This window comes from Apaloderma vittatum, unplaced genomic scaffold (genome assembly GCF_000703405.1).
Source record: "Apaloderma vittatum isolate BGI_N311 unplaced genomic scaffold, ASM70340v1 scaffold23010, whole genome shotgun sequence".
NCBI lineage: Eukaryota > Metazoa > Chordata > Aves > Trogoniformes > Trogonidae > Apaloderma > Apaloderma vittatum.
Window position 1 is genome coordinate 28,775 of NW_009695349.1, and position 12,896 is coordinate 41,670.

At 34.9% G+C, this 12,896-nt stretch overlaps 1 protein-coding gene across 1 annotated transcript in view; it reads right to left on the bottom strand.

Moving 5' to 3' along the window:
• Positions 1–12,896, bottom strand: part of ERBB2IP (erbb2 interacting protein) — a 61,337-nt gene that overhangs the window by 25,649 nt on the left and 22,792 nt on the right. The window contains 8 exon segments of the mRNA XM_009871115.1: positions 328–427; positions 1,348–1,417; positions 2,393–2,508; positions 2,869–2,998; positions 3,612–3,684; positions 4,150–4,294; positions 5,308–5,382; positions 7,176–7,239. Coding sequence (XP_009869417.1) covers positions 328–427; positions 1,348–1,417; positions 2,393–2,508; positions 2,869–2,998; positions 3,612–3,684; positions 4,150–4,294; positions 5,308–5,382; positions 7,176–7,239 — 773 coding nt within the window.

Sequence of the window (12,896 nt, forward strand, 5' to 3'; positions counted from 1 at the left end):
CCTAACTCCTGATGTGGTTTCTCCTGGAATGCAACTAATTTTCCTAACTATTTCGTAAGTGTGCACGAATAACTTCCTGGCAAGTTTGGGCCTAATCTTTTATAAATCAGTTCAAGCTAAATGTGAGCAATACTCTTTTGTTCTGGAGTGATTTTCTTTTAAAATAAAATATAGAATGCTATGTACTTCTCCAAAAATATGTACTTGGTAGTGGACAAAACATTCTGTCTAACATTCTGTTAAAATAGTCAGTCTGAAGCAAACAGCTGCTAAGGTGTTTCAACCCAAACCATTAAGGTCTGGGTTGAATGAAATAGGGTGTCTTACCATCCTCTGTCCTTGGTTGCTGGGGGAACATGTAATTAGTAAGCACTGTTTTCTTTGTGTCAGGGTCAGGTTCTTTTTGAAGAGGGATAAGTGGTTTGGACTAGGAAGAAAATAAAAGAAGCATATGTTAGGGGAATATATATATAAAAAGCAAATAAGATTTACATATCACAGGGCATGGCTGTTTGATTACTTTGAAGACTACTCTGCCTTGTATTAAACCACTTCTCTGAATAATTTTTAACAAAATTGAGTTATTAACATGTCTGTCTGACTGATGACTGGGTTTGACTGTGAACTGAAACTCAGTAAAGAGAAAAGCAAACAGTGGATATTAAAAAATAACCCAGTTTGTTGCTAGGACTTACTACTATTCAGCAGGCTAATCTGGAATGCAGCAATATATTTGGTCATTTAAAGCTGCAGATAATCATATAAAGTGAAAAATTTTGTATTTGTTTTTTTCACATTGACACCAAACTGAATATCCCCCACCTCTTACAAAGAAGGGCAGGGGATTCCTGAAATTACTGTATTAGTAAAAGTGTTTTCAGTTAGATAAGCCTAAGAAGAGATACTACATCTAAGATTAGTGAATTTCTGTCAGCCCTGCACACCTTAATGCCATTTAGGAAATCGGCATAGTGCAGAGAGGGTTTCAATATACAGCAAAAATACAAGCCATCAGCACATGAGTTACTGCATAATAGCCTGACACTCCAACAAACACAGAGTTCAAAAGGTGTAGCAAGAAACTTAGCTCAAAAATGGTGTGCTAAGTTTCCCTGGTGGTTTAGCCGTGGACAAACCATCACAGAACTTTGGTAGAAGTATTAAAGTCTCCAACGACAGGTAGGCTAAGCATCGTTTATTTCAGGAGAACCAGTACAGTAATGCCAAGGGAGTGCTGATGTATTTACACAGTACCAGGTCTCATTATTTAACAGATGGGTCTGTAATTGCCAATTCCATTAGCAAAAAAGTCAAAACTCATCTATTTTTAATTTTAAAAAAGTTCACCTGGTTGTCTGATAGCCACATAGCAGTGAGCTGTTGTAGTTTTGTAAAGGTAAATGGCAAATTCTTTAATCTGTAAAAGACAACAAGAATTTATGAAAGTACATTGATCACTATGGTTCAGACTGCTCAGAAACAAACCTGCATTTGCATGTAAAAATGTTTAAAAAGGACAATTAACAGATGTAGTTAAATTAGTAACTATTGACAGTTGAAAGCAAGAGCATTTAATTTAGATTCACAGCTATATCTGGGATTGTAAAAAGACAAAGCAAGCACAAGTGCTTCTGCCCAGTTTAGCAAGAAGCTTAAAGTAAGTGACGGTAACTTGAATTTAACTCAGTTCAGTGACTTGAAAACAATTTTGAAGACAATTAATCTCAATCCTCAGCATTCTATCATTCAATATATATGCACACCAATTCAGGAAAAAGTGCTACATCTGAAAATTGTTGTTCTTACCAAGACACATGTTTGAGAAAGGGGCTTCCCTGTATAACTGAAGCTCTGTTATTAATGGATAAATCAAGCTACAGAGAAGCTCGATTGCCATAACAGGAGGGAGAGCTCAGACTTCTCTCTCCCAATATATTTCAATTCCACAAATTGTCAATGCTCTAAAGAGAGAAGTTTTGTCAGTTTGTAATGACCAGCTTTAATACAACTCAACTCTCTCTTCTTCCCTTCCCAGTACACTCAAGTTTTACACTATTTTGTGGTCCTGTTTTGTGTGCTCCATAGGCAATACAAGAAGCGTTTAACTTTAAAGTAGGAATCAAAAGTTTTATGAAAACAACCAATCTAATTCCCCAGAAAAATATATGCTAACAATCATGAATGTACTGAAACTGTGCTTCAATGCATGTGCCATGTGTCAAGACTTTAAAATATGATTTAATACAATGGAACTGCAAAGGTACAATAATAATACATTAAATACATGCATCTCAGTCAGCTTCCACACTGTGTGTGAGAAGGAAAGATAGCATAATATTCACAATACTACTTCCACATTATTGTTGAATTGTATACCGCTATATTTACAAACCTATTGTCACTTAGATTGATGACTTTTAATTTCTGCATATCACCCATTTCTTCAGGGAGAAATTCAAGCTTATTAGAATGCAGAAACAACACTGTTACATGCTTCCAGTTTCCAATCTGGAAAAAAAAAAATAAATTAATGCACCTTCACAACTCCACATATGCAAATTTTTACTGTTTTAAAACAGTATTATTAAAACAGTAAAATTAGTATTATAGCTATTTTTACCCATGGAGTACAAATAGATTTATTCTTAAATATTAAACCTTCTTCTAATTTCAAAATTTATACTTCTTGCTTAAAAATAAATCAGAATTTTGTTATTTGAACTTGTATATTTGTATACACCCTGCTTTAAAAAATGCATAAATAAAATATATTCAAGAAATATTAACTTGTTATTCAAAGGTTGTACAGACTATAGTTTAAAATGCATTAAGAAAATTCATTTTACAATTTTGTAATTAAACACTTACCTCTGATGGCAGCTGTGTCAGAAAGTTATGATCTGCAGCAAATGTCCTTATATTAGAGAGCTGCCCAATAGATGAAGGCAATGTTTCAATCTCATTAAAACTACAGTCCAGTTCTTCAACTGATACTAACCTGCAAAAAAAAAAAATTTACTCCTCTATACAGGTTAATCTATCCAACATTAATTGAATACTTCATGTATAAAGTATAGTTATTGCCACTATTAATTACAAATTTCTAATTTATTTCAAAATAAAACTCCAAAACACAAAGGAATTAAACCCAAGAAAAAGCTTTTATGAAATTATACATTAAAAAAAACATGCTGATGAACAGATGAAAATTCTCCTCATAACAAAGGTAACTGTGTGTGTTCAGATTCACTTTTTAAAGTTTTTTGATAACGGTTCAATATTTTGTGACGTTTACCAGAGCCACTGCTATGCTACTGCCAAAAACCAGTTTCAGACAGCTGACTGCATTTTTTAAGCACCTTGTTTTCTCTCACATTCAGTTTTTCTTCTATAGATTGGTGGCTCCATTAGTAAGTTAGGAACATACATTTTTTGATACTAAATAATACATAAAGAACATAAAAGTAGATGATGGTGCTTTCAATTTTATTAAGATGTTAACATTTAGAAGAAATTAAATCATTTAAGTGTAAAAGCATTTAAAAGAGGAGTCATTGCTACTAAAAAGTGTCCAAAAGGCAATTCAACTTTTAAGCAAGTAAAATACCTACCCTCCTATGGAGTCTGGCAAATAAATTAACTGGTTTTCATCAATTTTAAGTGTTGTTACCTTCTTCAGGGAGCCTGCAATAAAACAAACAAGTAAATCAGAAAGGATATTTGACCTCATTAAGCTTAATTTTAATTTTAAATTAGGAGGGGAAAAAAAAAACAAACCAAACTATGTGCAGGCAACTACATTTGTATTCCCTGGCCTGCCTATAGTGCTATATACATAAGGAAAGACGATGACAAGCTTACAGATCTTGTTTCCCAGCTTACCATGTTCCAGTTGTGGTGGGAGTGGGGAAGGGAATATTTTTACTGTTACAGTCAACAGTATTTCATCCATTTACAAAGTACTGTATAAAGTCAAGCACGCTCCAAAACAAGCACAAACTTTATCATTCAGCTACGCACTACAGCTTTATTCAAAACTGGATTTTTAAACAACTGAAACTCAGATCTAAAATGGCATTTGCCTATTTGCAAGTGTTATGTGTCTAAACTATAAGATTTTAAGAATACAAATTAACTGAAAATACAAACCTATAGACTCTGGCAGTTGCTGAAGTGAGTTACTGGATAACAACAGGTCTTGCAGGCTTTCACAACCTGAAATACCTTCTTCAACTACTTCAATGTTGTTTTTAGAAACATCCAAGTAGGTCAATTGTTTCAAAGTGCCTATGAACTAAAAGTAAGAGAAAATAATGCATTCTACAAAGTGCAAGTTCAAAACAAAAAACCCAGAAGATTTGACAACAAACTGTCTCTCAAGCGTAATGCCAGAGGAAAAGAGAAAACCTATTTATAGCGCTGAAGTACAATTTTATGCAAAAAATCCAAGCTTTGTAATAAAGTACTTTGCGCAGATAAGCAGTTGACATTTTTACGCGCAGACAGACACACTACATTAATTCTGCAGGTCTCTGAAGCCAGTCTCCTGCAAATTCACTGGGGTTTGATCAGTTACTGTGAATCAAGTAACTGAAGCTTTAGAACAGATCTCAGACAGAGATAGATAACATAAGGACAGTAGAGTCTTCAAAAGCTTATTTTTGCCTTTTGTGAAAAACTGCATCCTACTTAACCTCAAAATCAACAACAATGCATCCCTAACGGTACTAAACTGAAAGAAAAAGCCAAAATATAAGCTCGTATTACCCTTACATATGAACCGAGAACAAGATAGAAGATTTGTACCAAAATCTTCACCGGGAAGACACATCATCACTGTCTCAGAGTTTTAATTTTACTGTGAAGTAGAGATCAGCCTGGACCCCATATAATTCTGAAAGATGTCAAGATCCCAAGCTTTACAGCCATGAGGAATAAAAATTCACACAACATATTTATTCTGTAAACTCCTGCTTGCTGTCTAACACAGAATAACTCCTTTTTGAAAGGATCAGTCAACCCTAAATTTGATCCATGATTTCATCTAGGACTTTTACCCTTTCCCTGAATTGGAACGTAAATTTTGGATGACTGGCATATAACTTCCAGTGAAAAGAAAGCTGCATACCCAGCTCTCGTCATCAGTGACAATTCCTAATCAGACTAGTTACGTTTTAGGTGGCACTTAGCATTTTGGTTTTAAGTAACATTAAAATTACATAGCAAATTTAACACTTATGATCACTAAGACAGCTAATATCACTGTAAATTAAACCACTAAATGTTTAAGACAGTAAAAGAACTTACCCCTGGAATAAGTGTTAGTCTATTACCATCCATCCAAAATTCCTTTAACCCACTCAGTTGCTCAAGTACTTCAGGCTGTAAATGGAACCCATTTTTTTTTAAAAACTTCATACAAAAAATAGCAAAAGGCAAAAATAACTTCAGTGATTTTTCTTCTGCAACCTTAAGTAATGTTTTATTGTATCTGTTATTATTTTTTTCAATGGGTTATCAAAGAAAACTGAAATAATTCACTTTTCAAAATGTAAATATACACTAGATACACAAAAATCTCCTAAGAACCTGATGATCACAGCACTAAATAATCCTTACAGGAAACGGTGGATTTTTTTAATAGAAAGTACTATTTTTCAATTGGAACATACAGTAAATAAATATCATGTGTACAATTTCCTCCTTCATGGGGGATGTCTAAAAAACCTTAAATTACATCAACTCAGAAGACCTGGTTTTCAAAATCCACAATGATTCTGCAGTTTTAGGGAAATGGGACACAAGTTTTAATTTTCATTTTCTAGCAACAAAGTGTGCATCTGCATGATACAAGCAAATCACTCCATCCATAAAGCAACATGCAATATTGTGCTTCCGTTACAATTTATTGTCAGAAGCATCTTGCATGTCAGGGAAAGACCACTTCTTGGTAAATATCCATGTTGCATATGCTTTCCTATTCAAACTTCCTTCCTGAGAAATTAACACAAAATCAGTGCTACAGCACCTTAACAGCTACATCCAAGTTGAGTCAACTGCAGAATTCAATTTTGTTATACTGCAAATTTACAGCATTCCTGTATAAGTTGCAGTCCTGATGCCCAATAATTTATTTTCCAAGAGACAATCTTAATTGATGACCACCTTTCAGACAGATCAAAAAAAAATTCTGTGCTTTTACCAGATGATCTTAATGAAATACGTCACCAATATTTGACTCGTGTAGCTAAAAGACTGGGAGAGTTGAAGCAATCAACCAAAATTATATCCAAACAGGTGATTTTGCAGCCTATACTTAGTTTCCTGGCTGTTATGGCTTGGACCTGAGCACATTAGTTTAAGGCTCCCACATGCATATCTACCATTTAATGAGAGTATGACAGTAATGGTAATGGTCAGAAGTACAATAACACTAAGGAACAATTTCTTAAAAACACTTCTTTATCTACCAAAACAGAACTAGTCAAATATTCAGCTCTGAATTATCTACTAGTGTCACACAAAGATTTGAATTTATTATATGGCAGGCAGGTCAGTACGTTCCACCACACTTCTATTTCACTTCATTTATCCAGAAAAATACTTGTAGAAGAAAAGAGATGTTAAGTGATTGTAAATACAAGATGTACTTGTTGGTGAGATCATGAACAGGAAACAAGTTGATTTATGCTGAAGGAAAAAAAATCGAGCACCTCAACTGTAAATACAATTTTGAGCAATGTTCAAGCTTAAAATCAATATAGTTTTCCTTGGATCTAAATAGTTTGTAAACAATAATAAAAACAGGTTATGCACCAGTTTTACAGAACTTGCAATATTAAGTACACGATAACCACTAAGTGTTTAGAATTTATTGTAAGACAATTGTGTTTATAATTAAAACACATATTACCATTATTTTTTGCCAGTGTAGTAACTACAGTGTTACTTTCAAACTGACAAAAAACATACCCATATTCATCAGAATATGCACATAATTTTTATAACAGGCTCCATAAAGTCATATAAGGTATAGATCATATTTGCTCAGTAGCTGAATTCTTAAGCACATGTTTATATTTTCATATTGATTAAAAATAGATGAATGTATAAAGAGATTTACAAAACATACAAAGCTCTGTATTGGAGAGCTCCATTACTAAGGGAAAACTCACCACTTCTGTGAATTCATTACTTCCTAAGTCCAGTCTCTCCAGCTGAGTCAGTCTGGACATGGTTCTGCAAATGAAGGGGATTAACAAGGAATTAGATTTAAGAAAATACCAGTTACTTGCAATCTTCCTGTATTCAAACAAATATATTGTTTTAATCAGTATTAAGTAGTGACAACATTCTGTAACTGTACTGATACCCAAGTAAGGTCATTTTTTCACACACTGTTCAACCAGTTCACAGTGGTCAAACTGGATTTTGTGACACAATACTCTCTAAATCAGCTTATCGTAAAGATTAAATTAATGACAGAAATAACGTAAAATCCATTATTTCAAGATGTGTTTTGGCAACATCTTTGCTCCATTTAAGTTTACTTTGGGGGCCCCACAGAGATTATCTACCACTGCACATGGTAGTCTACAGAGTCAGTACTCCAGTCAAAGCATAATAATTTTACTACCTAAAATTATTTTCAAAGGGGCTGTGAATCCCTCATATGGCATTATGTTCAGTATTTACTTAAGAATAGATATCCATAGAATAAGTAATAATACCTAAATCCTCAAAATATAAACTCTAGGTCTGTATATACCCTAAAATTCTGGAAAAAAAAAAGTAAGAGCTTCTAAATGGTAAAGTCTTTTATCTGAATACGTGTGCGAGCACTATCTTTAAAAAAATCTGCATGAACACAAGATATTCTGTGTGGTTGTTCAGAGCTAGTTTTTCAAATACAGTAAGTATTACAGCTGTTCTGAATACACAGTTCAAAAATTACATTTTATTTAAAAAATCCTTATCTGTTGAAGGTAAGTTAATGTATTATTAGCAATATTCATTAAATATGAAAGGCTTACACTCAACATTTGTCTATAGATTTGATCTTCACTACATCATACTAATTGTGCTAAATTCCTACTTTGCCCCCAGCCTAAGTAGGTAAATACATAATCAAGACAAAAACAGAAGCTATTTTTTGCACTACACACATAGTATTCACAGGCTTCAGGGGTAAGTCTTTAACTCACGTCCCTACTGCTTCACATAAGAAAAACAAAAAAGAAAAGCATGAAAAGGCTACTTCCAGAAGTATGCAAGAAACATTCTCTCTCATTTCACAAGCTAATGAACAGGATGAATTTCTCTAAGCTTTATAAGACCATGACAATACCAATTTTAGTGATACATGTTGATGGCAAATATGCCCCAACACATCTCCCAAAAGCACAGCAGAAAATTCACTCTAAAGATCTGGCATATCATTCTGCAGCTTTCAAACCTTCACAGGCAACATTATGCTGTACTTTTACTGATGGCTTCAATTTAAAAAGGTTTTAGATTTCTTCTGTTTTCAAGCTATGTTAGCTAGACTGTGGGCTACTAGAGGGAGCAGTTCCAAACTCCACTGACAATCAACATTTCAGCCTCAAAAAGTAGTTTAAGGAGGATCACAGCTATGTGGGACTGAATTGATATATGAGTTTCAATAAATGATTCTTTTTGGGAAAAAAAAAAAAGCCTTATCCTAACATTTTTATAGTCCTTCCATTTCAACAGTTTTGAGCTAGGGCCTTGATTTTTATTTGAACTGAATTTCCAGCTTAGAAATAAAAACAGAGGTAAAAGTGAAGAAAAAAACCCCAGGTAACAAAATGAAAAACGTTGGACCCCATTTAAGTAAATTTTAATGAGAGTGAATTACAAGAAGGTCAAGCAGAGTTTTCTACTGCAGCTGAGATGAATGGTTTTTTTTTCTTTCAGTTCAGCATGAACTCTTCTCTTTTTATTCTAATGCTTCAGTAAAAACAATAATAAAAAAAAGCGCCAAAGAAACCTAACAGTCTCCCAGACCAACGCAGTCCAAGGTCTGAGTGATTTTATTTTTTTCCTTCTTCCTGTATACTACCCAGCTCCGAGGCCAAATCGCCAAAACAGCTAACACCACATTCAGAGAATTTATTCAATAAAGCTCCTCTCCTCCTGATCACAAATTACACTATACAGACAAATTCCACTCCAGTTCAACTCGAGCTCTAGGTGCTCCCATCCCATTCTGCCACTGCTACAACTTTACTGGCTCTAAGGCAACCCAAAGTTGCCACTCTTGACTTAATCTTCACAGTTTTCCTAAAAGTAAAATTGTTACAGTTTTTCTCGAAGGATCCTGGTCTTACTATTCAGAATGAGAGCAAATATCTATATGTATCTCCTCTCAAGTATCTCAAAACTGATGTTACATAGCACTGACAGCATAACAAAGTAAGTTTACTGATTTGGGGCCCTCTTCTTTCCCCCTTGCGAAAATGTCTGTTATCTAGTGAACACATCTACTCGAATGCAAAATATACACAACGGTGTTCGCAAAACCAGGGCCTCAGTTATCTTCTTCCCCACTCCCTGCCTAAACTATAGCACTTTAAGCGATTCTATGATTAGTACCTCTTGGCTTTTCTTTATTGTTTCTAGACCAACTGTACCTTCACAGAAAATGCAAACAAAGCTTCCAATAATGTTAAAGTAACAGGAACACTCAATGCTAAAGGAAGAGGAACACGAGATTCGAAACAAACATTTATTACGTAACTGAGCTATACCTATTTCTGTCTTTGCCAAGCACTATGTAATTCCTTCCATAAACTGAAAAATCTTTTTCATTATTCTTATTACTGAACTTGCTGTCAAATCAATCCTAAAGGATCAGGTAGTCTAAATTATGCCCAAGATTTTAAGTTATAAATTGATGGCTTCACTAAGGTTAACACCGCAGCTCACTTCAGGTAGCACACAACTCCAGAGGTGTGTGTGACAGCAAGACCAGGCCCTGACAAATCTTAATTAAACTCTCAAATAACTTGCTTCTTTCTAAAAAGGTTAGTCTCTTTATTAACAGTTAGGCAACAGAAAAAAGCTTAACAAAAACTAAAAATAAACATTATATTTCCATTGGACCATTTCCCCAACTTTCAGCTACCTATCAAATAAATGCCTCTAAAATGATCTTCATGTATTTTTGCTTTCCTTTCAGCTGAAATATTTTCACTGAGCTGTTTTGAATTACACTACTGCCAGTTTTGCAGTCGCTAGCTGTGGATAAGTTCCAAGCAAATTGATGCATTTGGCACAAAGCAAGGTTGATTTAGTGTGTTGGCATTAATTACCCATTTCAATTAACAGCCTTTCAAGTGCTTCATGCATTAGTGTTCAAAATTATGTGCATGTTTAATTCCGCAGGAGGGATAGCTGATTTTGTAGAAATTCATCCAAATATATTTCTCATTACAAATATGAAAGAATTGGCTGTAAGTATGAAAACCTTAAAAAGGTGAAAGTGACGGGGAACAAAAGATAGTTGTACTCTACAGCAAAAATATTAGCATGTACTTCTATATCTCATTAGCTTAAAAACGTTTGGATTTTCTACACTGTTTAAAGCTGTACAGCATGTTAATTTTAAAACACATACTCAGGTTTGGAAAACTGTGTGAGTGCAAATTTCACAGCTATTGTTTTAATGTAGTAACATCTGTGCTGGCCAGGTCAATTGCTGTATGCTTCTCCTGTCATGAAAGGCAGATTCACCTCTTACATACTATGGGCACCACAATGAATTTTTTCTCCCTAGTGTACATCCTACGTAAACAATATATGCTTCCAGTGACTCACTGGAAAACATGTATTACTGCATATAAATGTGGTTATTTTTTATTTTTTTAAAGCACTCTCAATAGCTTTAATCTCCTTTACTTGAACCACAAGTACACCAGAAGAGAATAATAAAGGTGGCAGCTCGGCCTGTACTGTGGATCATTATGGAGGTGCTGCGGAGGACACCTTCATGACAGCTACTGTTCAGTTTTTCATCAAGGATGAAAACTTGAAAACACTGAAGTAAAAAAACCAATTCCCCACAACTTCAGCAGAACTTGTGTTTGGCTTAAATACATTACAGCATTTGTTTAAATTTCTCTTATCACTACAAGAGTCCTCTGTAAACTACTTTTTTTAGAATATCACATATAATTCATGCTATCAGTGTTAATTACAGTAATTAAGGTCAGAACAATTTTGTAAACAAAACCTGTATTAGCTGTAAGCTTTAATTATAAGTACTTCTCCTCAGTTGGGAGTAATTTAATTTACAGAGCTTCTACTCAAAATTACACATCCTCTAATTCTTTTTTTTCTACTAAAAAATCAGTAATAGCAGAAAGAGCAAAGGAGGATAGAGAATATTTATTTTGCATAAATGAGTAGAATGCTTCACACGTTTAAGATTTAAATGCACACTTTGTGATGCAACTCATTTCATTACAGATACAAGTTCTGCTACCTTTATACAGCAGATATCATGGTAGAGTATCTACGCAGACTAAAAGGGAATTCCAGTAGAACATATCCCTTGGTCATGTCTTAGTCACATAATTAGCTACAGTCACTAAGAAAACAGGCAGTTGTACTTGGAAGGCTGGCAATTCACATTTCAGTGTACTGCATGCAAGTCTCTACTAACACATGAGGTGGACAGAGTAAATATTCAATTGTTAGCTCCTCCTCTCCTCCAACCAAAACATCTCTGGGGGCCGGTTAGCTCAGTCGGTTGAGCGTGGTGCTGATAACACGAAGCCCGCGGGTTTGATCCCCACTCAGTCCCCATGTGTTGCCCGATCTAGTTGACAGGGAGGTTGGATTAAATGATCTCTAAGGTCCCTTCCAGCCTAGGCCATTCTATGATTCTATGATCTCTCACATTCACCAAAACCAGTCCCTCTTTACCAGTTTCTGTTGGTAGAAGAGGACAGTACACCACAACATATTCAGGACTCTACAGCTGGTTATTCACATCCCATCTTCGAGATCTCTATTTCTCTCTTCACACCTCTAAAACCTCTGTTAACTTACTTAGACTTCCAGGGTCCAAGCCAGAAAATTCAGAGCATTGCACTAGCTCATAGAAAAATCAGGAATTGCAACACATTCAGCCTGGGCTTGTTTGATGAAATGAGAGAATGACAAGGCAGGGTTTAGAAAGATGCTAGATTTTGAGAGGTACAATTAGGTCTACTGTTAAAAAAAAATGCTGTAAGAATGCCCAGAACCATTTTACTACTACAGAAAACACATCTGAGCAACGTGTTGCCGATACGTTAAACAAGCCTGTTGCTTGTTTACTACTGAATAGGCAGGGTATAAGAGATACTATGTTACACTAGAGTAGGTGCTTTCTTCATCTCGGAAGTATATTAACTAAAAATGAGGTTCAAGTCATGTGAATTGCATTCCCTCAGTCATTCTGCATGTCAAATTCCACATTTGATTCAGATATGATTTTAATTACCAATGCCTAAATCTCTGACACTCAGCCAGCAGAATCGTATCCAGACAGGCATCTGGGTAATCACACGATACTGCATGCAAGGAGCATCAGACATCTCAGAATGATCATCCTAAGATGCCCACATGCTGACTTAAAAGCTCAACAAGTGGAATCAGAAATTCACAGAAATGGACAGGGACTTAAAAAAAAAAAATCTCTGAATATGCAACTCTCTGAAGAGGCAGATCAGTCAGTCTGAAGTGAGACAGAATTTCAGCAGTATGAAGGGAAAGCTCCTTCTGAGAACTTAGTCCAGCTACTTAGCTACTGTGATATACTTTTCAATATGCACTACACTATAACTGAAGACAAAAACCCTCCGAAGTAGTTTAAATTAATATCATTT